Consider the following 25,764-nt stretch of genomic DNA (forward strand, 5'->3'; position numbering starts at 1 on the left):
ATTTCAATTTTAGACCAAATATATGTAAAAAAAGGCCAAATTTAATTTTTCAAGACCAAACTGCTTAAAGAAGCTAAATTGGCAAGCCTTGTTAGAGTTTCTGAAAAGAAGAGATGCTTTAAAATATTTTTGAACATTTGTACATATTTTGAGCGGTCTAAAAAATGAAGTGAGAATGAGTATTCACCTATACTTTTGGTAGGCTGCAATGTTGCCCCCGATCCACAAGTTGAACTCCCTATACTAAATTATCAAATTGCTTGCAATGAATTTGTATCTTAATCTAATCAAATTGTTTATAGGATGATTTGCTTGCACCTAAAATATATTATAAATAAAAATGTAAGTGTATACCAAAAAAACCAAAAAAAAAAAAACAGTCGGCCATGGGTATCCGGTATCCAACAGTAAACAAAATTGTAGGCATTTTTTTCTCCAGTTGATGCCAAATCTTCCAACATCATCACAGAGGCCGGAAGTTTGGTCATGGTAACTGACCTGATAATATTGTTATCCTTACCAAAGTATACCACCTGATTACTTTGTTTGCTGTAGACAGGGTCAACGGTAAAGTTCTTTTTATCACAGATAAAAAAATTACTTGGTTGCTGTTGTACTTCACATCATTTAAAAGCTGTTGACATCGCGGAAGAAAGAGTTCTCTTGATCAATGCAGCTTCTTCTTCTTGGCTTCTCTAACATCTTCATCGTGGGGTTGATTTTAAAGGACTCCATAATGTCCTCAGGCTTCACTTTGGTGGATCTTCCACACTTGGGATTGTCCTTAAGGCTGTACCCATCAGCCAAACGATTTCTGACCCAACAGACTGTAGCCTTCCTAACGTTTTAGGTATTTCATGATGTCCGAGGTAGTCCTCCTGCATGGATTTAATTGCCTATGATGGCTCTTCTTGCCTCCATCGTAACATATAGAGACTTTTTGTTTACAACATGTACATCAATCAAAGGCTTAGAAACTTAGTAGTTCAAAAATAATCAGAGCTTTAAATATTTAACCAACAACACCTATTCAAGACTGTATTTTTAGAAGGTCTCATTACTTTTTCTACACCCGGTATATGTAGTATACATAATTAGTGTTATGTCAGTACTTATTTATTCGGTCTAGTCTAGTTCACTCCACTCTTAGGAGTGGTTCTATCAATCCTTGGGACCGATTCTTAAGACTGTTGTAACCAAACCAAAAGACCGAACTATATAAGTTTTATGACTATATGCAAGAAAGAATTTGACTGGAGTGAGACTGAACTAGAAAGGACTGTATTCTTCAGTCTTAACAAATCCCGACACACAGCTATCATAATCAATGATAAAAATCCAGTGTTGAATGGACATCAAACGCCATTATGTTCTTTGATTTTATGGTCTATTCTCGTAAATGTGTAACTTAGTGAAAAAAAAATACGTGCAAAAAATAAGGACAATCGGAGGTGGTCTTGGGTGACTGCCGAACTCTTGAAGTTCTCGAACTTAGCTAAATTATTGTAAAAAATTACATATCTCACTTTTCCCTCACATAAAGTTACTTGGTATCCAAAATATTGTTTTAATAATAATTTTTGTATAAACATGTTGTTCTAAATTATCATTGATGCCCTTTGTTTGAAACATAAGAAAAGAATAAAAATTGTACCCCTTGGTTGTTGTTCTTTGAAATTGAGTGTTTGAATATATGTAATTGAGTCTATTTAGGAAAGGATGTTTACTACTCAGGAATTAAATAATAATGACAACTGCTAAGGAAAAAAATCCTTCTTTAAACTATCAATTACAAATTAACATCCCTACTAAAAAATACAGTGGATTTACATCCTTGATCATATTACATATATATGAAGGAAACTCTTCCAAACATTTATTTTACACGCTTACTTGAATCCAATTATGATTTTTAAGTTGTCATGACTATTTTTTGAAGGAATAATTTATATTAAAATCAAATGCAGAAGCTTATTAAAACTTACTTTTTCGTTTATATATAAATATACGTAATCCTATCCATTTTCGTGATTTGTAATATATGAATAAATATTTGACTCTTTTATTAAATATAAGAAAGTTATCATCGTAAATGTATTTAATTAAAAGTTCATTAAGAAAATGAACAAGTAGCCTCGATCATCTGTTGGAATTATATTTATTATTTCTTAAAAAAAATTAATATCTACTTGAAACGAGAAAAAAAAAAGAGTTGATTATCGAGCTTTTGTTTTTGTAGAAAGGTTCCAAATTAAGATATTCAATAAGTAACAAAACTCTACAAAAATTGGGATTTTTCTTTTTGCTATATAAAAAGCCAAACAACAAATTATTATAATTGCATTGTTTTTTTAACATTAATTAAGCTTGAAGAAGTTAAACACAATTTTGTTTTTATGGATATTTATTCGATATATTTGAAACATCCTTACTGATGCGGGATATTTCGTCATCAGTAATATGTGGCAAATTTCCTTTGGAGTACCCTTGAGCAGATTATTTTTCCGATTTATGACCAGATCAATATCAAATGTCTTCTTCTTCCAAGAAAAATAAAATAAAATATATTTCATGCTTAGTAAAATTCAATAGGCACCGATCCCATTCAAAATAGAATTTATTGTGCCTTTGAAACAGGAAGGTTTTTTCTAAATATATCAAAGACTTAACCCCAGCTGCATTTATATAGATGTACACAGTGGTGTGGCACACGGACTTCTCCTGGGCAAATTCAACCATGAACATTCCTCAATTTTTTTTTTTTGTGGTCTCATCCGTTCTGAGCATGGGCAATCCTTAAGGTTTCCTCTCTTTTCTAAGGGTTTACTGACATTTTAAACTGTAAAGTATCTGGTTCCAAGCTCTTTTATGTTAGTGGGAGTACTTTTTCCGGCGTTGATCAAAGTATCAACTTTTAATTTTTTGCCTCCATCTTTTCTTAAGATAATATAATAATTAAGAATTCACAAATATACTTCAGTTTTTTAAATTTTTAAATGAGATACATTGGTTCTGTTTTTATTCAGGCAACAATACTATAGAAGATCTTAATGTAAATTCTTTAAAAATGTAGTTAAATAATTTTTTAAATGCTTTTTAATCACTGGGTACATTATGTCCAAAAATTGATGGGGGTTCCAAAAATATCACATTAATAAAAATAAACTAAACTTTTATAGCCCCAGTTAAATAATATTTGGTCGATGGAATCAGTAGATAGATCTGCATAGTTCCTGAGATTATAAGTTCTGATGATTACATTTGAAACCTCTTTAAAAGGACTGAGGAAAACACGAATTACATTAGTTGAAAATTCAATGTACAACATGTTCAGAGACCATTTTTTGGAGACGATAGCCAATGCTGTTGGGCTGATATAGAGTCAAAAAACTTGAAATATGGGTTGTCCACGATTACACAGTCTGTCATTGATAAAAAAAAACTTCGCTCCAATATTTAAAATCATTGAATTCTCCTTGATGATTTCCAGTCCTGAAGCGCTCATAAAGTCGTAAGCAACACCTTGCTTTCTTCTTAATTTCTTATGCTGATTAACCCTCTATAAAGATATAGTTGTCGTCAGCGTAGAATTGATACAAAATATGAATCCCCACTCATCTGTCAAGGGCGATATATATAATTTCTAAAAGAGAGATTCCGATATTCACACATAATTTTTTGTGTCACTTTAATTTGTTGTGTAAATATTTTCATAGATTGAGGCTGGGTGTCTAATCTTACCTTCCCTTTTGTTCCTCTCAACCTGTATTTCTTCAATTGTAATTCTTTTAATTCCTTTGAACAAAGCTTTGATATGTTTATTTGCACAGTTTGGATTATTCTTTAGTTTTTATATAGCCTTATCTAAGTATAAAATGTGTATTTTTCAAAATCTTCTTTGCAAAAAATCCGTTTATTTTTTCACGACTAAGTGGGAGTTGCAAAATAATGCTCTGTTCGGCCAATATTTACTATTTCCATGTTTTTATTTTTTTGGCTAAATCACTATTCATAATTATATGATCTATGTATACGACTATTTTGGTTTTAGTTGACCACTTATCAACTAAGCCTTCCTTATACCAGAATTTAATTGTATCCACCATTCACACATCTTCCATAAAAAACTCCAATCCGCCCTAACATTTTAGATTGTATTCTCCTTGATGGTTAAGGGAATCAGATTCTTTATCAAAAAAAAAAATCCCTTGCAATAATTATTTTACATTTACAAGTTTACTTAGGTTGTCGTCAATTTCATCATAAAATTCCGCAATGTGTTCATTTGGACCATAAATGTTTGTTATAATATATTTTTCCCTGGACTATAAACCTTTTTGGTGATAAATGAGCCATACGGAAAACTTTTACCATAAAGTATCCTTGTATGTATACCAGTTAACGACCTTTTTTTATTATCAATTACCATTCTATAGTATACGAATTCTTTTGGAATGCATTTGGTACAGCCCTCAAAACATTAAAAAAAATTTAAATCTGTTTTTTGATCTTGAATACAAAAAAATATCTTCATTAAGGCCTCTAAGGTAATTAATGTAGTCATGTCGTCTTTGATAATTTATAATTATTCTTAAATTCTGGGAGAAGGGACTGAAAAATGAGCCGTTAACATTTCTTGCTTTACTTGAGTTGTAATACATTTGTTTTACATTTTCTGTCATCGAATTATCCTCATCAATTATCATAGGGAAATTTCGGTAAATAACAAAAATGTAATAGTGAAGTTTTTCTGTATAAGACGCTATTTATTTTCCTTTTCCATTAAAAATTGATGAAATAAAATAAATATCAGTAAAAGTCTTGGAAATCAAATAAGATGAGAAAGAAAGACAAAATGTTGTAGAGTTGTGAAACTCATAATAAAGAAATATTTGACCCAAAAAGAGGTAATACACATGGAAGCATGCTAAAGTGTTCATCATAAAATGTGTATCCAATATTCTAGTGATTAAAAATAGAAATAGTCGGAAATGCGTTACATGACAAACCCTGTTTGCACTCTACACTGTTAACAACTCAAATAAAGGCTTGTTTGAAATTATGTCTTGAGAAAAAACACTCTACTGCAGAATGTTCCAATGACTTAATACACTAATTTCCCATACTATTTGGATATGGGCACAAAAAAAGAAGGATGCCCCCCCCACCCCCTATATTAAAATTAACTCTCCAAATTTAGGTGTGAGCAATGATTAGGCATCAAGTAGGATCATACTTCTACTTAATTCTACAAAACCCAACTGTGACATTTAAGTATTGTTTGACAGACTTCCTTAATATCAGTAATGCCCCTTTCTCAAGAAAATGGGTCTCCATTTAATTAGAAAAAATATTTAACTCCACATCAAAACCACCTTTCCAGCCAAATGGTGCTCTTGCACATCAGGCCAAAAATGTATAAGAATGATATTAAAAAAGTTGCATTCCTTCTGGGGCAAAAGTAGATGTTATGCCAGTAATCCTTATTTGTATCCAATGTACGAGTCTGGATCCAAATAGAGCTTAATGAAAATATACCAGCAACAGCAGAAAATCAACTATAAAATCAATCAAAAAAGTTTGGGAAAAGTTTCACCTGATATATTAAATTATATGTCTGATGGAATGCAAAAACGTACAAAATCTATAAAGTTGAAAGTTTTTCATATTTGAAAATAAATAAATATTTTTTGGAACAAAATTATTATACATACAAGTGAATGAAACATGAATTTAAATGCCAAATCTACTTACAACTTTCCATGGATAACTTGCAATTTTGTTCATCATGTGGATAGTTTTCAAAATTCATGGGGCATGAGAGCAAAAGTGTCAATCTAAGAAAAGGAAACAAAAAATAAGTGAGCAAAAAAGTTCATGAAAGACTTACTTGACCATGTAAAGAATGGTTTTATCCTTATAGAGCCACAGATAATGATTTGGGATCGTCATGGTTTGAAAAGTAACTTTTTTTGCATTTTTAAAGAATGAATCTGGTCTCCATATTAGATGAAGCCATTCTACGGGGAGAAGTCGATATTCCCGTGTCATGTTATCTGGTAGAATGAGACGATGGTCCTTCCATTCTTGAGCGAAGAATACATCTGCAGCATATGTCTGGAATAATAATAAAATATACTGTTGTAAGTAAAAAGGAAACACGAAAAAAAATAACATTCAGCAAACTGAGAAAACGGTCCAAATTGCTAAGAAAATATATGAATGTTTTGCTGATCATGTTTTCACCGTCAAATATTTTATGCCAGTGACGACATAGGCTCATTTTTTGTGGTGTTTGTATACTTACTCTCCACCTATAAATGATGTCATAGATTAAAATATGTAACGAGTGGGACAATTAACGCCAAAATAATGATGGGGTATCATGAAGTTACAAATGATCAAACTTGAATTTCGTAAAGTCCTGATTTGCTAAGTAATGACTTATTTTTAATATTTCATGTATACATATATATTGTTTACAAGTTGCAACTTGTATAAGCAAAATTGTACAAGTAGCAATTTCTTGGTCATAAATAACAATATTTAATTACAACATTGATCCTTCTAATAACCAACTATTAATTGATACTATCGTTTCATTATCATCAATTAAAATTACTCGGTTATTTTGTATTGATGTGTAATGTAACTGTGGGCATTTGAACTTTATATTGTGCCACAAAATGCTTATATTATTTGTATTAAAGTAAGCAAAAATTACCCAATTATATATATTGATTTATTGCGTTTTATTATCCCAAGTACTGTATATCCTTCATTTGGAATTATTCATCTTATATTAACTTCTAAGATTTATTAGTACAAGTTACTACATGTACACTACATATATGGGCAGTTAGTTACATAATTTATTGATGTATACCATTTATATACTCTAAAATAAAACAATACAAACACGTGGCAATTAAAACGACCAGACAAAGGGGTATATGTCCTACTACAGCAGTTCCTAAACGTATTTGATGTTAAAGTTATTTTCAATCCTTTTTTCATTGTTGTACATTTTAAAATACAAAGTTCTTCGTTTTCATTTTGAACTGTTTGATGTCTCTCATATGAAGGAGCGGGACTTTGTGGCTCTTCGAGACACACATTGCACGTTGCACTTGTGCTCTTCCATTTGCTGAAGTGGAACAAAAAAGGCTCATGCCCAGTGTAAGCTTGAACTATTATTCTCATACATTTACGTCCAAGTTTAGTAGCCCACGATTTCGGTTCTTTTAGCATGGCATATGTAGGTTTCATGTCTTGACCTTTTTTGTATTTATTGCACCAAAATCATGTAATTTTTTCTTTGCGTAGCTTGGTGACACCCTACGCACTTGCGATTTTACCCCTCTTTGGAAAGTAGTCTGTAAATTCATTCCCTGTATGACCTTTGCACCAATAAAGGTATATATTTTTTTGACCCTTTGTTCAAGATTTCTTTACACTTTATGACCTTCTTGCTGGTAGTAAAGGAGGTTAAGGAAAACAGAAATTGCTGATTGAGAATCGGATCGAATTATCACATTTTTTTGATTGTTTTTCTTGCTTGATGAGAGCCTCATTGATTTTACGATTGGGAAAAACTCTGCTTGGAACACCGATGCCTCATTGTTCAAGGACATCAATGAGTGGTAGATTGATGTATCACCTGGATTGATAGTCCATCCGGTACCAATGTTACCGGCATCTTCATCTTCGGATCCCTCAGAATAGAAGATTGTGCCTGGGTCGTCAACAGGGAGGTTTATTGATACAAAAACGGCTACTTCTATATATATTTGTTAATTTTGGCCAGACTGAGTATTTTGTTGCTAGAAAAACGGTGACCACGATGCTTTGGAAGACTGCCAATGTCATCCCAGGTGTTCCTGAGATAAGTGATTGTTCTCCATCTTCTACATATATGGGTAATTTCATGATAAATTTTCATAAGAATATTGATTTGACTAAAATTTGATATGTGGTATTATTGACAGTAGACCCAATTAGAATTTTTTTTTTTGGATATGGAACTCAATCCATTTTTGATTTCTGTGGCCTTAAAGATAAAGAATTCAGACTTTTGTGGAATATTTAATTGGCAAACTATTGCAAACCAAAGTAATGATAGCCAAGTATGATACCTCATAAAAAAGTTTTTGGTATTTAATCTTTAGTTATGAAAAAAAGTAAACTAAACTTATATTTTTTAAGGCATCTTTGATTTTTTGAAATTTTCACCATATGAACGTAATACCTTATCATAATAAAAAAGACAACAACAACTGTAGAGTGGAATAGGCATGGAATTAGGAGTCTTTGTGCAAATTATAAAAATCATAACTTCTTTTTTATTTGTAGTATTTTTTGTCCATTTGTTATTTTTTACTATATAAATTTAGAAGAAATATTGATCGATTAAGACGGACTTTCAGTAAAATAATTATTTTTACAAACAAATTAATCAAATAAGAGTAAAAATACAATAATACTCATCATTTTACAAAAGTATTCACTCAATAACTGAAAGTGGTTTGGTAATAATATAACCTTTCATTGTTGGATCGATAAAAATTTCATAAATAGATCATAAAATAGAATCAATATATATAACAATCTGTCTTAGTTTATTAATTCAATGAGATTTTCTACAGTTTCATATTTCAGTAATTTTTCAATGTTTCTTTTTTTAAATGGTAAATATTTTTTAAATAATCACGTTTCTATATTTTGTTGATTTTAATTTTATATAAGAGGAAATTTATGAAACTTTCGATTTATATCAAAAAAATTTTGTAAGATGATTTCATAATACATTAATTTTTGAATGATTTTACCGAAGGATTTTCAATGACTATGTAATTTGGCAACTATTTGAACTTTTGTTCATAAAATCAGACATTTGCAGAATATAATCACTAATATTTTAGTATGTCAAAGAACCTTATATTTGGAAACTCAAAAATGAACTTTGTGATCTGTAACTTGATCAAGCTCCGAGTTTTGAGCACATTTTTATGATGAAGTGGATCCAAAATTGTCTTGAAGAAACTTGCATTTTGAATTGTAGTTTGTGTTTGATGGATGACTATAATTTGACTATTATATCTATTGATTTATCTCAAAAACTACTTTACACAATTTTTTTAATTATATAAAATATATTTATTTATAGCCATACTTTATAGGCAGCTCGGATCCTCTATATTGTTGAAAAAAGGTTTCTTTGCTACGTTTTGATGAATTATATCTGTTGTAGTGTTTGACTCATTCGTTGGCGTTCCATACCATAAAAAACGATGAGTAGCACCACATGAAAATGAGATTTTCTCGACTAATCCGTGTGATAAAATAGTACCCATCATCAGAAGCATGTATAAAGGAGTACCTGATACAGTAACTCCCCATTCCAAGAGGGGATTTTTCTTTATGCCAATAAAAATCTTCTGGTATATTTTGGGGATAATGGAAGATAGTAGAGTTAGGCCACCTCCTATAAGTGTTTTTGGTCTTTTGAGAGAAGGGAGGTACTTTGAATAAAAAAGGGTCTTCAGCCACAAATTTTCTTCATTAATTGCCTTCTCAGCTAAAAGAGGCAGATAATGTGTCTAATATAAAACCAGGGGAACTACTTCAGCACCATACAATTCAACTCTTGTCAGGAGATTGTATTTCCTTAATTCTCTTACTTTTTTATATACCAAATTACACAGTGTTGTCCAATTTGTGTCAGTTTCACCGTGTCTTTGCCCTTCTATGGCTAAAATTACAAACCTATTTTTGACATTACAATCTAAAAATAAGAGTGTGGCTTCCAAATCCCTGTTGGGGAAACAGCAGTGTTACTTTTATTAATTATCAAGCCAGACCTGTGGGAATATTCTTCGAAATACTTTAAAATGACTTAAATTCTTCTAACTAATTGACTTTCAGTGTTGACTCCGACAAATAATGTGACATCATCTACATAGGTCTCAAATAAATGTTTAGAATTGCCTAAGGAAATTCTAAAGCCACTATATCTCTTCAGCAGAGATATACACCATTATTCAATTGCGGCAATAAATAACAAAGGCCCTGCGGGACATCCTTGCCTACACCTCCTTTTGAGAAGAATAGGCTCACCTTCACAACCAATTTTCTTATTTCGTAGACATCCTTTTTGATGGTTACTTATCTTTTGGTTGAGGATAGGCTCAATTTGTTTTTGCAATTACTCCTGCTAGGATTCTATATGTTTCGTTCAAACTGTTATTGACCTCCAAGTACCAAACTGAGTACCGTCTCCTTTCTTAGGGATGAGTGCATTTCTACCACGGGTTATAGAAGAAGGTAATTTTCCATACTTCTCCATCGAAGTTACAAACTTTAAGAGAAACAGTACAAAAACATCGGGAAGGATGGTAAAGATTTTACCCCCTAAACCATCAGGTCCCCGTGCTTTATTACTTCTAAAACTATTTTTCATATAACACAAAATATTTTTTGATGTGAAAACAGGAATCATATCATATGATTTCCTTTTTCTAGGATAACTGCTGGGTTTGTCTCCAAGAATATTCTGAAATTGAAAGTAAAATATTCTTAAATATCCTTAGTTTTGTCTAAGATCTTATCTTCCAAAACTAATTCTTAGCTTTCGAATTTACGTTTTTGAAATGCAGGATTCTTCTTCGAATATTGAACTGACACTCTTTGTTGCACTTTCTCTTCCTCTCAATATCAGATATTCTATACACATTAAGAGTATCAGCAGCGAAAAAAAAAAAAAAATGAAATACGGAGCCCTTCTATATTATATTCTCAAAACTTGTATCAACCAGTATCGATTCCCTACTTTTTGCCCTACTAAACATATCAGCAGTAATTTTAAAATTTTTATAAGACGACAAGCCAACCGGTTGATTGGTTGAAGGGGGGGCAAAAAGCACGTAAAGTCTATGTTCTAGGGCTTTTATAAAGTCTTCTTGTTCTATAACCCACCTGGATAGACTATACTGCCGAATTGAAGGATTTGATCGAAATTTCACTTGAACGATCTTGTGACCAGAAAATATTGATTATAGAATTTAAATTTTTTTTTAATGTTTTTGAAAATGCTTGGAGAAACTAGAATAGGGTCTATTCTTGATGTTCGATTTCCATTTCTCCATGAAAATATGTCATCAGTATCAGTATTTTTACAGTATCAATAAGATTGAGTTCCCCTACAAGTTTAAGTAGAAGTGTAAGTTAGCGTGTCCGAATCTTTTATCTATGTCTACATTCATGTCACCTATAAGGATACATGGAAGGGAATCTCACTTAAGATGGAATAACATTGATTGATAGAAAGCATGAGATCTTATATTGGTCCATAAGCATTAATTAAGGAAAACCTTAAGCCATTGTTACTAATTTCAATTATGTGGCATTGACTCTTGGATAAGTACTTTTTGGACGAATAAGATCACTCCAGTTTCTTAGAAACCAGTGATAGAATGCCTCTAGAAAAGTCAGACCCAGTGAAAAAAAAGAATCGAACACATGAGGAAGACAGAACCCCGAAGAACTTTTACAGATTGATGAAACCTTGGTTCTTACGTCTTGTAAACAAATTATATTAGGATTAAGCTTTGTAAATCTTTTAATTAAAGCATGTCTGGTCTTTCTGTCTCTTCTGCCTCTTGTGTTTAGTGAAAGTATTTTGAATGTTTTCATGATTGCAAATATTTATTTCTCTCTATTTTCTTGGGATTTTCACTTTTCTGTGAGGAAGACTAGTATCTGGAGCAGACCTTTTTGTAACAGATCCTGACTTTGTACGTGAGGTCATAGTGTGTTCTAAATTAATTATATGTTTCGTTTTCTTAGTTGGTTTCATATTTTCATTCGAATCTAATAAAATATCTTTCAATGGTACCGTATTGTTGTCTTCATTCCCTGTGTGTAGTTATACCCCTACCTTGTTTATCATCAATTGAGAGTGAAGGCACCTGGCCTTGACTTATTTCTGCATTAAATACCTCATTTTATTCATCAACATTTTCCAAATTCACTACTTTCCTCCTATTTTCCTGAGATCCATCATTGTTTGTCTGTTTATCTTCTGATTCTTCTTCTACTACATTGTCATCCTTCCCTGATGAGTGACTTCCTTCGTGATTATCCATATTTGTAGGACTCTTTTGAACTTTCTTGTTACTGCTTTTTGGTTCATTAGTATTATGATATTCCGCATTTTCTTGAGGAACTTCCTCTTCTAGAATTTTTAGGTAATCCGACCACTTTTGATACTTATTGGGACAGCTTTTTTAGCAAACTACCAGTTTGCACATGTCTTAGTTGACTTAAATAGCTAATTCTGGTTTTGAAACCTTTAAGTGGAAGAAATCCTAGTAAGTCACATCTTGGGATTATGCTTAAAACGAAGTTACAATTATTTAAACTCTTTAATCTCCCTTCTTCAAAAACACACGAAGTGTCTATCCGCTGAGTTTTTAAGCTCCTTACTATTCCTTTGATTCCTTTGTCTTTTTCTGCTACTTTCTATATGGCAAACTCATCGTCAACGTGAGCAAAGGCAACGCCTATGCTCAAATCTTTGTTAAGCACAATAACAATAATATTTCTTGCCCCCGGACAAACATGAATTCCCTGAAGTATAGAATGGTCCAGCTTAAGAGTCCCAAAGATTAAATTTTCAACTTCTACATAAGTAGGACACTTAGGTGAACGATCACCATCAATCGTCTTAAGGTCTATTATGATCTTGCTTTTAATAGTCTTTGCGGTTAGATCTTTTTTTAATGCACTTAGATAATTATATTGAGGGTGAGACCCACTTGAAGATTAATTCATTTTCAGCTATTAATTTTACAGGAAATTAGCTGGCAAATTTATAAAGAATTTACTACAACAAATCTGTTTTTCCCGTAATTCAAGAAAATACACAAAAAAACTCTTCGCTTCTCTTATACTAGTAGACGTTCTCTTCTTATTTCTTATTTATTAATATCACAACGTACACTCACACACCAAGGTATTGTTGTTTAAATAATAATTATTAATTATCCTGTTTAATATGTGTGCACCATGAGTGAATAAACAACAAGAACAAAACAACGCATATTATCTCAGATGTAGAGGCGAAACAAGTAAAAAACAAAATCCTTATTGTGGGATATCTTTATTCTTGTTCTTAAAAACAAAGAAATAAACGATCTTACTAAAACTTTGAAGAACGTTGAATCTTATGATATCACAAAACTCTCAGAATGTCCCTTATTTTCAGATTAAACTAATATTCCTTCACAGAGAAATAAATAACACGTCCACTCTCTATCAAAGTTTACATAGTCTTTCATATTTACCAATTTCAAAAACCTATCACTCTAATCTTTTTTTGTAAAGTGATGTATCGATTAAGTCTTTTACTAATTTTTTTCTCATCAAACCCAGGGGAAATCACATTTGAAAAATTTCAGCTAAAAAAATATGGTTGAGGTAAACAATTGTTTTTAAATAATAAAAACTAATAAGTTGTCTTATCTACTTTGTTGCATAGCTCAATAACTATAACATATTTTATTATAATTAGTGCTGAGTAAGTTTTTATTTATTCAATCTTGTCTAGTCTATTCTTAGGATTGGTCTAACTTGTCCTTGGGACCGGTCCTTAAGACCAGTCCTTATGACCGTAATTCCTTTGGAGTATCAGTTCTAGAACTGATTAAAAAAAGAAGAAATAATATTAAGTTTGTTCATCTAGGATTAAACTTTATAAGTTTTAGAACTTATATGAGGGATGGAAATGGATCGGAGAGAGAAGTAACTGTACGGTACTACAGTCATCAGTCTTAAATAAGAACCAACACACTACAAATTATATTCATCCATCAGAGGAGTGGTTTACGAACTCCAATCTGAAACTTGAGAGTATTCAAGATGATTTTTGATCAAATTTATCATACAAAAGAGCTCAAAACTCAGAGTTTGTAATGTTGATGAAATAAAAGTTAAACTTTATTCGTTCTTCTATTTATTCAAATCATTTCTGATTAAAAACATCATATCAGTAATGACATTACTTTATGAATGAGCTCTTTTGACTTGTGTACATAATCAAAAAGATTTTTCTTTGTTCAAGCAAATCATATGCACTTAATTTATATAAAAAAATTTCTTTATTGTACCCACTTATCTTTGTATATTGCACATACCTAAGTAATACTCTTCAAATTACATGGAGGCAAAAGGTGGTTCATGTTTAATATACCCTTTATATTAGTCTTGCATTCAATTCTACACACATTCTTTTTCTTGCTTATATTTAATTATAAAATGATTAGAGATTGGAATATTGTTGTAATCTGAACAATATGGTCATCATCTGCAAAATATTAATGTGATACCGGGTCGCCTTTGCGTTGTATTATATATACTCTAAGGTCTGCAACAAAAAGAAAACGCTTCTGGATTTTCAGATGGAACGAAATTTACGGCACAATTTCATTCACCGACAATATCTAATATTATTATCGTTGCAAAGACTCCGGTCTTATATTCAACTCTACCCTGCACGCTTTTGCTGAGTAGTCAAATATTTTATACAATACAACGTTTGTGTGACAGTAGATATTTATTCTAACATAACAAAGACAAATATTAGCTTATAAGAGAAATAAAAATACTTCTCTTTGTCACAAAGCTTTATTAAATATTAAATCATTGATTGCTAGAAAATTAACTATTGACTTTCCATTACACGTGGAAAAATTAAAATACTATGCGCAGCTGCTCGATATTCAGCACTTTCTATCAAAATCCCTCTGTTGTCATCTTTGTTGTGAGTATGGGCCGGAAATATCATCAAATTTGTTCCATGGAGGTCCGTCCAATATTTTAATCTCATAAGAAGACCTCGTCGTTTTTTTATTAACTTGAGCTGATGTTTAGACTTTTTTTGAATATTATATCAGGTTATTTTACTTCAGGAAATTAAATATTAACTATAATGTTAATTTATGTTTTATTAAACTTAATTGTCCTGTTGCTTTTTATTCATAATGATTTATTTTTTATCTTTACGTGCATTTATTATTTACACTGAATATAAATAAATTATTTTAAGCAAAAAAAAAAAAAAACGCTCGCCTGTCAATGTCTTTCGTGACTTCGAGGAACTTCAATTCATATGGTCGGTAATGTCTTATAGACTCAATCACTACCTAGAGTAGAGAGGTGTCGACTCAAGAGAAAAAAAATTATGGGTTTAAGGACGTGGCTCTTCCGTTTAAAATTGGATCCAAATCTTTTGCAAAATTGCAGAATATGATTGTAAAGTCCAATTTTGAAAATATTAAACTCCACACAAATATAGCCCACATTACTCGTAATGAATTTAGGTTTTACAATCCATTTTGTGATTGTTTTATATTTTTAGATGACTACTTCACTAATTTGTCAAATCCTGTTTTTTGATCATGTTTTTTTAGGTAAGGGTTTTTATTTCTTTTCCCGCCTCCCTTATTTTTTTTTTTTTTTGAATATTTTATTTATAATATGTAGTATGGGCTTGTACGTTAATAATACTCTGACTGTGTAATAGTAATGAGGTACTGCAAAAAAGACGATTCCAATGCCATCAACAGACAAGGAGCGCAATAGTGATATCCTTCTCCAGATGCCTAAAATATGTCCTAGAAAGCGGGAGCCGCTTTTTCTAGTTGGTAATTTTAACATATTTTTATTTTATTTTCCAAAGCTGTTGTTATTATTATTCAATTCTTGAAGACAGATGATCTAATTATGATGTAATATCTGGTGCGTGTGCTCATGAAATCAAGAGAGTAACAGTGAGGGCTTGCTCGGGCGTGATAAGTGTAAGTATTTTGCTTTGTTGAAGTCGGAGTAGAATATAGAATCGACATTGGTGTATTTCTAGGCTATATCATTGCTATATGCAAAGTGGGATTTCTGTTCATTCCCTTCGTTTCAAGGTTACTTGCAGTTGATCTAATAGAACGTCATGACAGCTCAGTTGCTCTCCTCCCAACTATTCTTCAATGGTCAGGGATACCACATTCATTTTAGATTTATTTTTTAACGTTCTTCTAATTAGTCAGCTGGATTTGGACTGATGAAGTATAGTAAACATTATAGTATTAACTTTACTCCATCTCACCTAGGAATCTTTTTTGAAGTACATATACATAATATACATTTTCTTTTCTAGGAACAACCCGGGTGCAAACCTACGCATATTGAGTTTCAGATACTAATTTATCACGAGTAAATTTGTACATTGAGCTACGTTGTTCTTTTATTTTTAACTACCTACTGTATGCATCACTGTCTCCCTGAGCAGGTACAATGTCGCATTTGAGTGTTACTATAATTTTAAGACATATTCTCAGGCGTGTTTTTGCACTCACGGATACTCCAGCAATTTTCCCATTCCTAATAATGATATCCTTTTAGTGTAGATTAAAAGTAGATTATATCATGCTCCCTTCATTAGAATTAGATAACATTAATAGACTAATGTTATCCAATGTGTTTTTTAAAATTAAGTTTACCATATTTAACAATGGATAAAAAAACTCACATTTGCATTCACAAATTTCTAAGTTTTGATAATGTAGTATGTGCAAATATCAAATACAGAACTTACTTATATTACTTAATTTCAAAAATATTTTGTTATGTTATGCCTCCCCACATGTTTGAAACGTGTCTAAAGGTCAATACAGAGGTCTACCTGGATGTTATGGAGAAGGTGGTTCTGCCCTGGATCCAAGGGGTGGCCGGAGACAGGCCCTTGGTGTGGCAAGAGGACTCAGCAACCTGCCATGTGTCCAAAATCTCCATGCAGTGGTTCACCGAGAACTGTTAACACGCCGTAACCAAGGATTTGTGGCCTCCTAACTCTCCCGACCTTAATCCTTTGGACTATGTTGTCTGGGGCTATGTCTCTCGACATAGCCCCAGACATCCCCATAGCACCAAAGCCAGCCTGATGGAGGTCATCAAGGAGGTATTCGGCAAAATGGACAATGTGATGGTCAGAAGAGCCTGCGCCCGGCTCAGAGGCCGTATTGAGGCCATTATTGATGCCAACGGTGATTATATCAAATGAATGGCAACTCTATACCTATATGCTCGTCATAGTTTTGATTTTCAATAAAAAAGTTAAAAAATGTATATTTTGTGTTGTGTTTTGTAGAAAAATATTTTGGCGACAATTTGATCCCCACTCCCTGTATGTGTCACTTCATATTTAACATACAGGCGTGATGATAAGTTTTAAACCTTTTTAAATTTTATAAATTGATTGTGGAGAAAAATAATCTTTCTAAATATTTTAGAAAATTTATTATATTTTATCCCATATTTTATAAACTATTCAATAGAACAACCTCCTTAATCCACTACATCCCTTAGACGTGATTTGAATACATCATATGCTGCACGCACAATAGATTTGGGAAGTTTCGCTCATTCCATCTGAACTGAGGAAAGGAGATCTTCAAAATTTAAATATTGACGAGTTTTTACCTGCAACTCGAGATAATCCTACACAAAGTTGTAGAGAGGGTTAAAATCTGAACTCGAAGGGGCCCACATAGATTTGCCCCAAAAAGGAATATTTGCTTTAAACCACTCTTGGCATTCAAAGCTGTTACGTATTTGGGTTCTGAGTGGACATTGGGCATCCACTTCTTGGTTCATCATCAACCTTTCTCTTCTCTCGAATCTTTTTAACGTTACATTTAACATAACTAAGACTGATTGAAGATTCAAAATCAGATAAATTTGAAGGGATGATTTGCCAGCACGATGAAGATTATCTACTGCTTTTCTTAGACGATGTATCTTGACAAATAAAAATATATTTTTATAACCCCATATTCCTTAGAATATGGGATTTTAAATCTGGAACCCTACAACTGTGTAAACTTAAAGTATAAAACCATATTTTGATAATGTTTTTTCTAACCTATTTCAGCTTCAAAATCCCTATTTAGTTATTCGATACATTACTTCTACAAGGATATGCTATAGAAAAGACTTGACAACATTAGACAACAAGAAAATTGTAGGGAAAACACAGCAGATTTATTAAGTAACTCTTTTTCTTTTTCTGGTGACGTCATTGGGAATCTTTATTTGGGTAAATGTAATACTTAAAACAAAATGTACAAACTAAATATTTTTTCCTCACTGGTTTTTGATTTATTAACGCTATGTTCAGGTTTTTACATTAATCTCTAAAGTTATATTCCTGTATTTGGCGTGCAAATAACGTCATCGGGTATGTTAGTAAATTTTCAATAAGAACTGAAAATCTATGCTGACTAAGATTGTTATGAGAGTATTGAGAGGTACACAGTAAGATTTATCGATACAGACAGGCATAAAAGTTCCATTTAATAATGGGAGAATGACGAGAAATATCATTTCTAAATAAAATAAAATATCAGATCCCTATAGTTTTGACATGTTATTAATGCATTAATAGTTAGAAATAAATTTCAAGAAACTATTCTTGTTTGTTCTTTGGTTACTTAATTAGCAACCACTATTGGAAAAATTTGCGTAGAAGAGATTTGTTATTAGTATTGGCTTTTGTTTCAAGTACATAAAACGATGAATCCAATAGACAAACTATAACAATATTAAACTTTGTGATTTAATAGACAAAGAACGTTCTTCACAAAAGATATTCATAATTACATGATTTATATTTTTTAAACGTAGTGTATCCTTATAAAGCCACACGCCATAGCCCAAAATTAATATCACAATAAAAATCATGTTAATGGAGATTATAATGTACATATGGAATAAGCCTTTGTTCTAAAATGCCGTTGTAGATTCATTAGTAGTGATTAATTGCCAAGAAAAACATTAACAATACAATTCTGTGGCCGAATTCACGCGGAAACGCTTTATAATGAAAATGCAAAATATTTTTTTTTTGAGTTTGCATGTACACGTTTAGTTTAACGTAGAGCTTCGCACCAAATAGGGTCAAAATCTGCTCCTTTAAACGATAGATTGCAGAGCTTATAGACTAAACCCATTATTAGAAGACACCGATAAATTAATGTTAAAATCTGATAGAACTAATTTCTAACTAAAAAGTAAAATAACTAACCCAACTTTACTGTATAAATATTTATAAAGACAAGAATACAGAAAAACACTTGTCATCGTCTTCAGCGTAAATAAATAAATGACATCGTAGGATAAGCGACATCTTGCGAAAAACTATGAAAAATACTGACCATACTATTTCCTCAAGCCAACGCTTGTATTTTGCTACTTGGTTTAAAGCTTTAGTTTTACATATAGCCGATTTTTATTTAAATGGCTTTTATAGTGGAATAATCTACAAACATCGATAACGTGGAAAATAACTTGTACAATCTGGTGTCACAAGTTTGAACTTGTATTCTTACTTTGTACCAATTAAGAGGATGAATTCTTTGTTACACGCCAAGGCTGCTCATTTTCCCTTCACTAATAATTAACTATAAGATTCCCATTAGAAACATCAACTTTCTTAACCCTATCAGATTAAACAGATTTTTTCCTCGTATTCACACAAAAACACTTTGAATCAAAATAAAAAAAGTACAGTATCATTTTAAAAACGTTGCCGTGCGGACGAAACCTGAACTAATTAAATTATTAACTCCAAGCTTCACTCCTTTGTATTTTTTTAATATCATCTACTGTTACTTCCTTCAATCTAAAAGGATGGTCCATTAAGGGAATCAGGGCATTTCATTATGTGACCATGAGATACAAATGAAGTATTCAGTTAGTCAATACAATTTTACTAAACAGAGTGAAACATTTTTTTTCTCAATAAAATCAAGACTCGTTGTCGTACAATTTTTTTTTAAAGTAACATTGATTCAAATTAAGAGCCATCTAGTGAGAAAAAAATTATGCCCTAATATAGTACTCTTCTTCTATTTTTTAATACGACGCGTTGAAATTTAGCTACATGCACTCGTTACTATATTCTTATTTCTTAGATCCAGAATTTACACAGTAGTAAAGTATTAAGCACACACTCAAAATGAAGCGTCGTCATACAGACAAATACACTTTACTTTATTATCATATATTAGTTTTTGGTTAGGGATGCGTTTAGTATGTACTTTGAGAAAGAAATTGAGACAAATAATATGTATTCAACGTGAAAGTAAATAACTTACCATGGATCCTTCATCAATGGTGTCCAAACTCATGACTGTAACGTGAAATGATACAGTTGTCGCGGCACCTGTAAAGAATACAAAGTCAAAAATGGATTATAGTACTGAGGACATAAAATGAGCAATTTGCACAAATATATAGGTTAAGAAAAAAGAAAATTCGTATTTCCTGCCTCTTTTTTTAAACTAAGTATATCTTGAACATTATTGGTCACATTGGATCATCCGATAAGATGTTGCAAAGGTGTGAATGTATACTACAAATACTTTCGGGGCAGTCTTGCCCTTGGTTGGTTCAGTCGTGAATAATTGTGGCTCGAGTATGGAGGTCTCAAAGGAAGAAATTTGTATTATTTTACATTTTTACTACCTGAGAGGGAAAAATGCGTGATGTATAGAAGCCGATACTCCCTTGGTTTGTGTTGCACAGTATTTGTTCGAGCGATTTTTTTTTTTACCTTTTAAAGCTAGCAATTGAACAGTAGCAGCAATTATTGGTAAATAGGAGACAACAAGACATCATCAAGAGAATGCCATGGCGCACACATAAAAAACAATTTTTCCACAAAAGAGGCATGTGAACATTTGCTGACCGAGTTTTCTTCAAATAGGAAGAATTGCTTCTACGAAAAGGCCATTATGAAGTAGTGTTCTTGTTGGCAAATTATCGAACAAAGCAGGGCATACTTGACTTAAATCAGATGATAAATAACTTCTTAAAAAGCATTGAAAAAAAGCGAAAAATACGAAATTACTTTTTCTCTAACCACTTATTAATTTTAATACATTTTTAATAAAAATATTGTGAACCATATAATAGCCCCCTGAGTAAAAAATAAGACATTTCTATGGATCATAAAGCAGGGATGTGACTTTTGTAGATAAAAATTACAATTTATAGAAAAAGGAAATAGGAGAAAAAAAGTTATGGAGAACACACCTAAATAAATGGTCTTTAATCTTTTTATCTCCATTACCAAATTTTATAATCTTAAGAAAGCCCTTCCCCTCGATATATTCCTTGGTCATAAATTTAATTACCTTTTTTCAATAAAAGTAAATGAATTACATGATTATCTTTATACAAAAATGATTTTGTAAAAATAATTATTGGTTATTGACAGTATTTTCAGACAAATAACTTTAAAAAATAATTATTTGGAATTGACATTTACAAACAAAAAAAATTGAAAAATAAATTATTTGTTATTGACATTTCAAATAATCAATTTTACAATTTTTTTAGTTTGATGGTATATTGATAGAATATTCCAATTCCTCACTGCAAAATAACTAGTTCTACATTTACCATTTCTCCACTTATATTAATTTCTAAAAAAAATTGATTTGTTTCATTTCCACCCCTAGAACCCCTATATTTGATACATGAGTTTTCGAATCTCTAAGCTAAGCAATTGGAGTATGGATCGTGATTAAACAAAAAAAAAAATGGATATTTCGTTACTTATGATCTTCCAACGTTACAAATGTATTGCAAAAATATAACAGCCCACATTTCTTGTACTGGATGAAAATCAGAAGCAAAATGTTACCCCTTACATTTTGAAACATGTTTTGGAGGTAGCTGTCATGATATTTTCATTATATCACTACAAGCAGCTGTGACGAGGGTAAGTGGGGGAAGGAAATAAACAAAACATATACAAAAACTATCTGATGTCGATCCTCAGTTCCATTCTGAGTTCAACTAGGACTAACAAATTTTTCTCCACCGTTTTTTATGAGTCACACAAATGTTCAACATGGTACTCCATATAATGTTGTCGAAAAGGAAGCTCATTCCTCATGAATTAAATAAAAATGATCACAGCTTATGAAAAGAAAATGCATTTGTCCGTTTGGCAATATAAAAAAACGGCTAAAAAATGTTGACGATTACTATGACTGGATATAAAGTATACTTTATCAGTGATACTCATGGACAGTATTTGTGGCATGTTGAGAAAAACAACCCACAAATTAACAGGATAACCCATACAATTTGAAGAATATTTTGAAGGAGAGCAGCTTAGCTGTAATGATATTTTATAAAATCAGCTACAAGCAGCTGTTACAAGGGGGAGAATGGAAAATAAACAAGGACTTACAAACAAAAATCTGCAACAAATCCTCAGTGTTACTCTCTGTCTTTTATAAGTACCTGCAAATATATATGTATAATGTGTATATAGATGTACTTGTTAAATGTAATAGAAAGGAAGTGCACTCTTTAGGAAGTGAATAAAAATGATAATAGCATTGGATAAAAATCCCTCTTCAATTTGGACACTCCAAAAAAGGGCACTATAAAAAATGCAATTATCATGCAATAACCCAATGAATACTCTACATATGGAATGAACACTCCTATCCCTCTTCTTTTCTTTTCAATTATCAGAATGTAGGAGATAATCGACATAAAGCAATCGTATATTTAATTTTTATGTATACTATGGAAATAAGATTGTATATCGATGTAATAACATATTTTTAATATAAATAAATGTCTCATTTGTAATAAAACAAGGTAATCGAAGGATACATTTTTATAGAAAGTAAGGTTCAGTCCTTTGCTTTGTTGGTACTAATTTGACATCCATTAGTTTAACATTTTCCTTAATATTCATATAAAATGGCTTGTAATGTTATAAAAATGGGCTGTTTAGGGCCCCAAAATGACTAACGTTGCATAAACACGCTCTATAGAGTCACCATCTCTTCTACGAGACTTTCATTGAAGAATAAGAATCCAACTTTAAAGAACCGACTGGCTAATAGTCGTAGAGCCTCAGTCACTTAAAAGTAGAGTATATTATAACAAAACTTATAGGTATTTACAATTTGTGCTGCAAGATCCAGCTGCTCCTATTTTACCCAAGAACCCCCCTACCATTACCAAACAATTTTAGCTTCAGTGACAGAAGCATCATCATGATTATATTTTGGAGAGAGGGTTTGGTTTTTGGATTTGTTTTGAAAATAAATCCAAAAATTAAATTAACTTTTTTTTAAATTTAAAAATTTTAATTTTTTTTTTTAAACCTATAGTTATTATCAAAAAATTAATTTTTTTGGAAAAAAAATTCAAAAATTCTTAGTTATAAACATAAAATTTCAAAAATTTATATCTATTCTCAAAAAATTATGTTTTTTGGAAAAAAAAAGTCAAAATCCATAGCTGGTAACAAAAAATAAATTGTTTTAGGAAAAAATTTTAATTGTAAAATTATATAAAAAAATTTTTAACATAAAATTATTTGGAGAAAAATTTGAAATATTAATTTTTTGGGGATAAATTTCAAATATTAATTTTTTTGCGAAAAATTTAAAAATTAGTAGCTGTTTTTAGAAAATTTTAAATTTCAAATATTCAACTTTTAGAAAAAAAAAAACATTATATCTTCTAGTACAAAAAAAAACAATCCTTAATTGGGATGGAGGGCCACAGCCCCTCCATCCCACCTCCTGCAGACGCCCCTGAGCTATGCACTACTTGTAAAATATTATTTTAAAATCTTCGGTACCCCCTGGAATCTGTCCAAGTAACCCAAGGGGAATGCATACTGCTCTAGATAGTATAATTATCTGAAAATAATAAAAAGAGACTCTCTTGAATATCGTTTACGAGTCGTTCTGTATCCCAGGTTGGATAATCACTTTTTTTTTTCCTCCTCTGATCTTCCTTTCTTTATTTAATTATATAAATACATACTTAGTGATGTAAATCGTGTGAATTTTTTAGCTTTCTCAGTTTTTTTATTAAATTAGTAATTTGAAGAATTAATTTGCTATTCTAAGCTCCTGAGTAGATCACTTATTTTCTTACTATAATCAATTATATTAAAACCTGATGTAACATTCATGTGTGCACAAAATGAATGAAAGTAACCTTGACGATCTGTTGCAGAGTTATAATTGTAAGTCCTCCTTGGACTCTGAGTAGAGTTGAGGATCGACATAGGATTAATTCTTGCCTTTAGCCTGTTCTCCTCCTCCTCCCTTGTTACATCCTTCTTGTAACGCCATGACAACCAGGCTGCTCTCTTACAAAATATTCTTCAAATTGTCAGTGTTACCCTCTTGATTTTTGGTTCTTTATTTTAAACACCCCTAAAATAAACACGATTTCCAACACTGTACATACTTGTCACCCCTTTTGATTAACTTTAAATTAACTCTTTATTTTAGTCAAGTCCCGTTGTTTTTGATTACTTAACGTTAATATATTGATAATATGTTTCTTGCAGTGTTTTAATCTGTTTGCATTGTGTAAATAAAGACCATTTGTAATTTTAAAAAAAAACAATACAGCTCATTTAGGTATAAAATACTCACAAACAGCATCAGATTAATTAAATTTCTTAAAACAAACCTCCTACCTTATCATTTCTAATTAATGTATAAATTGTGGGCATTTCTTTCAAACAGACAGCTATAAAATGTAAAAAATATACACAACTAAAATAAGGTGTTTATCATTAATATACATTAATAACGTCACAGCAACCCATCTAATGAAAAAAAGTAAATAATTATTTTAATAAATTATATATCTTTCTTATAGCTTTTGAAAGCTTTCTAATATCTCCACTATTAATAATAAATTATACGATTAATACAATTTATATGTACACTATCTACCTTTTAACACAACTAATTTAAAAATTTCTAATACGGATTACATTAATATAATAATGTAGCAAGTAACATATATACAACAAAAATGATATGCTCATTCTAATTAACATTGGTAATTATGTATTGTAATGCAAATTTACATTTCAATCCTTAAAAACCATCGATAACTGCATAACAATAAAATAATAATCAACAAATAATCCCATTGAAAGTCCTAAAATACAATCTTAATCTAAATAAAATGCCTCCAAAGTTTTCATCTATTGTAGTACGTAATTTGTAAATTATATTCTGAGCCTTTGTAATTATTTCATCGATTTATCCGTCGTTTGCTGTTGATAAATAATCATTTTTCGAAAGCTGGAGGCCAAATCCCTTTTCAATTATTATTTGTACGCCACTGTAGATTTCCGTCAATCTGCTGCATACTCATAAGATGTGGTCGGTTGTTTCTCTTGTTAAACCACAGAAAACACAATCTTATCGCAGGTCTTTGTAGTATTTCCAAGCCGTTCCAAGCGTACTCTGTACTTAAACCATTTCTCAGGAGCGGTTAGATACTTATTTTTAATGGCTATGATGTTTGCTGTTGAGTTCTTGGGATTTTGGGACGGCTTAACTAAGCAATGAAAGGATTAAGTGTATGTTGTATTAAACATCTTCTTAGGTAACAGGTTGAGAAAGTACTGATCTTGATTTTAAAAGTAAGTATTGGTCCCTGTACCGGTAAAAATGCCATAAGACTGGCCTAGAGAAGGAAAAACCATCTGATTTACAAGAGTTCGACTCTTTTAAATCTGCGGCTACTTCCAACGTAAAATTTCCAGGAGGTTTTTTGATTACTTCTAAAGACCCATCACAAAATCCTTTGAGTTTAGCAGTAAATTGGCAAAGTTTTTCTAACAATTTGGATAGGCCCGAA

At 31.3% G+C, this 25,764-nt stretch overlaps 1 protein-coding gene across 1 annotated transcript in view; it reads right to left on the minus strand.

Moving 5' to 3' along the window:
- LOC121128289 (glycine receptor subunit alpha-4) overlaps positions 1 to 25,764 on the minus strand; it is a 174,890-nt gene that overhangs the window by 41,348 nt on the left and 107,778 nt on the right. The window contains exons 3-5 of the mRNA XM_040723870.2: positions 20,205 to 20,272; positions 5,891 to 6,117; positions 5,755 to 5,837 (exon numbers count right to left, since the gene is read on the minus strand). Of these exons, the coding sequence (XP_040579804.2) occupies positions 5,755 to 5,837; positions 5,891 to 6,117; positions 20,205 to 20,272 (378 nt within the window). The remainder of the gene's footprint in view (positions 1 to 5,754; positions 5,838 to 5,890; positions 6,118 to 20,204; positions 20,273 to 25,764) is intronic.

This window comes from Lepeophtheirus salmonis, chromosome 13 (genome assembly GCF_016086655.4).
Source record: "Lepeophtheirus salmonis chromosome 13, UVic_Lsal_1.4, whole genome shotgun sequence".
Taxonomy (NCBI): Eukaryota; Metazoa; Arthropoda; class Copepoda; order Siphonostomatoida; family Caligidae; genus Lepeophtheirus; species Lepeophtheirus salmonis.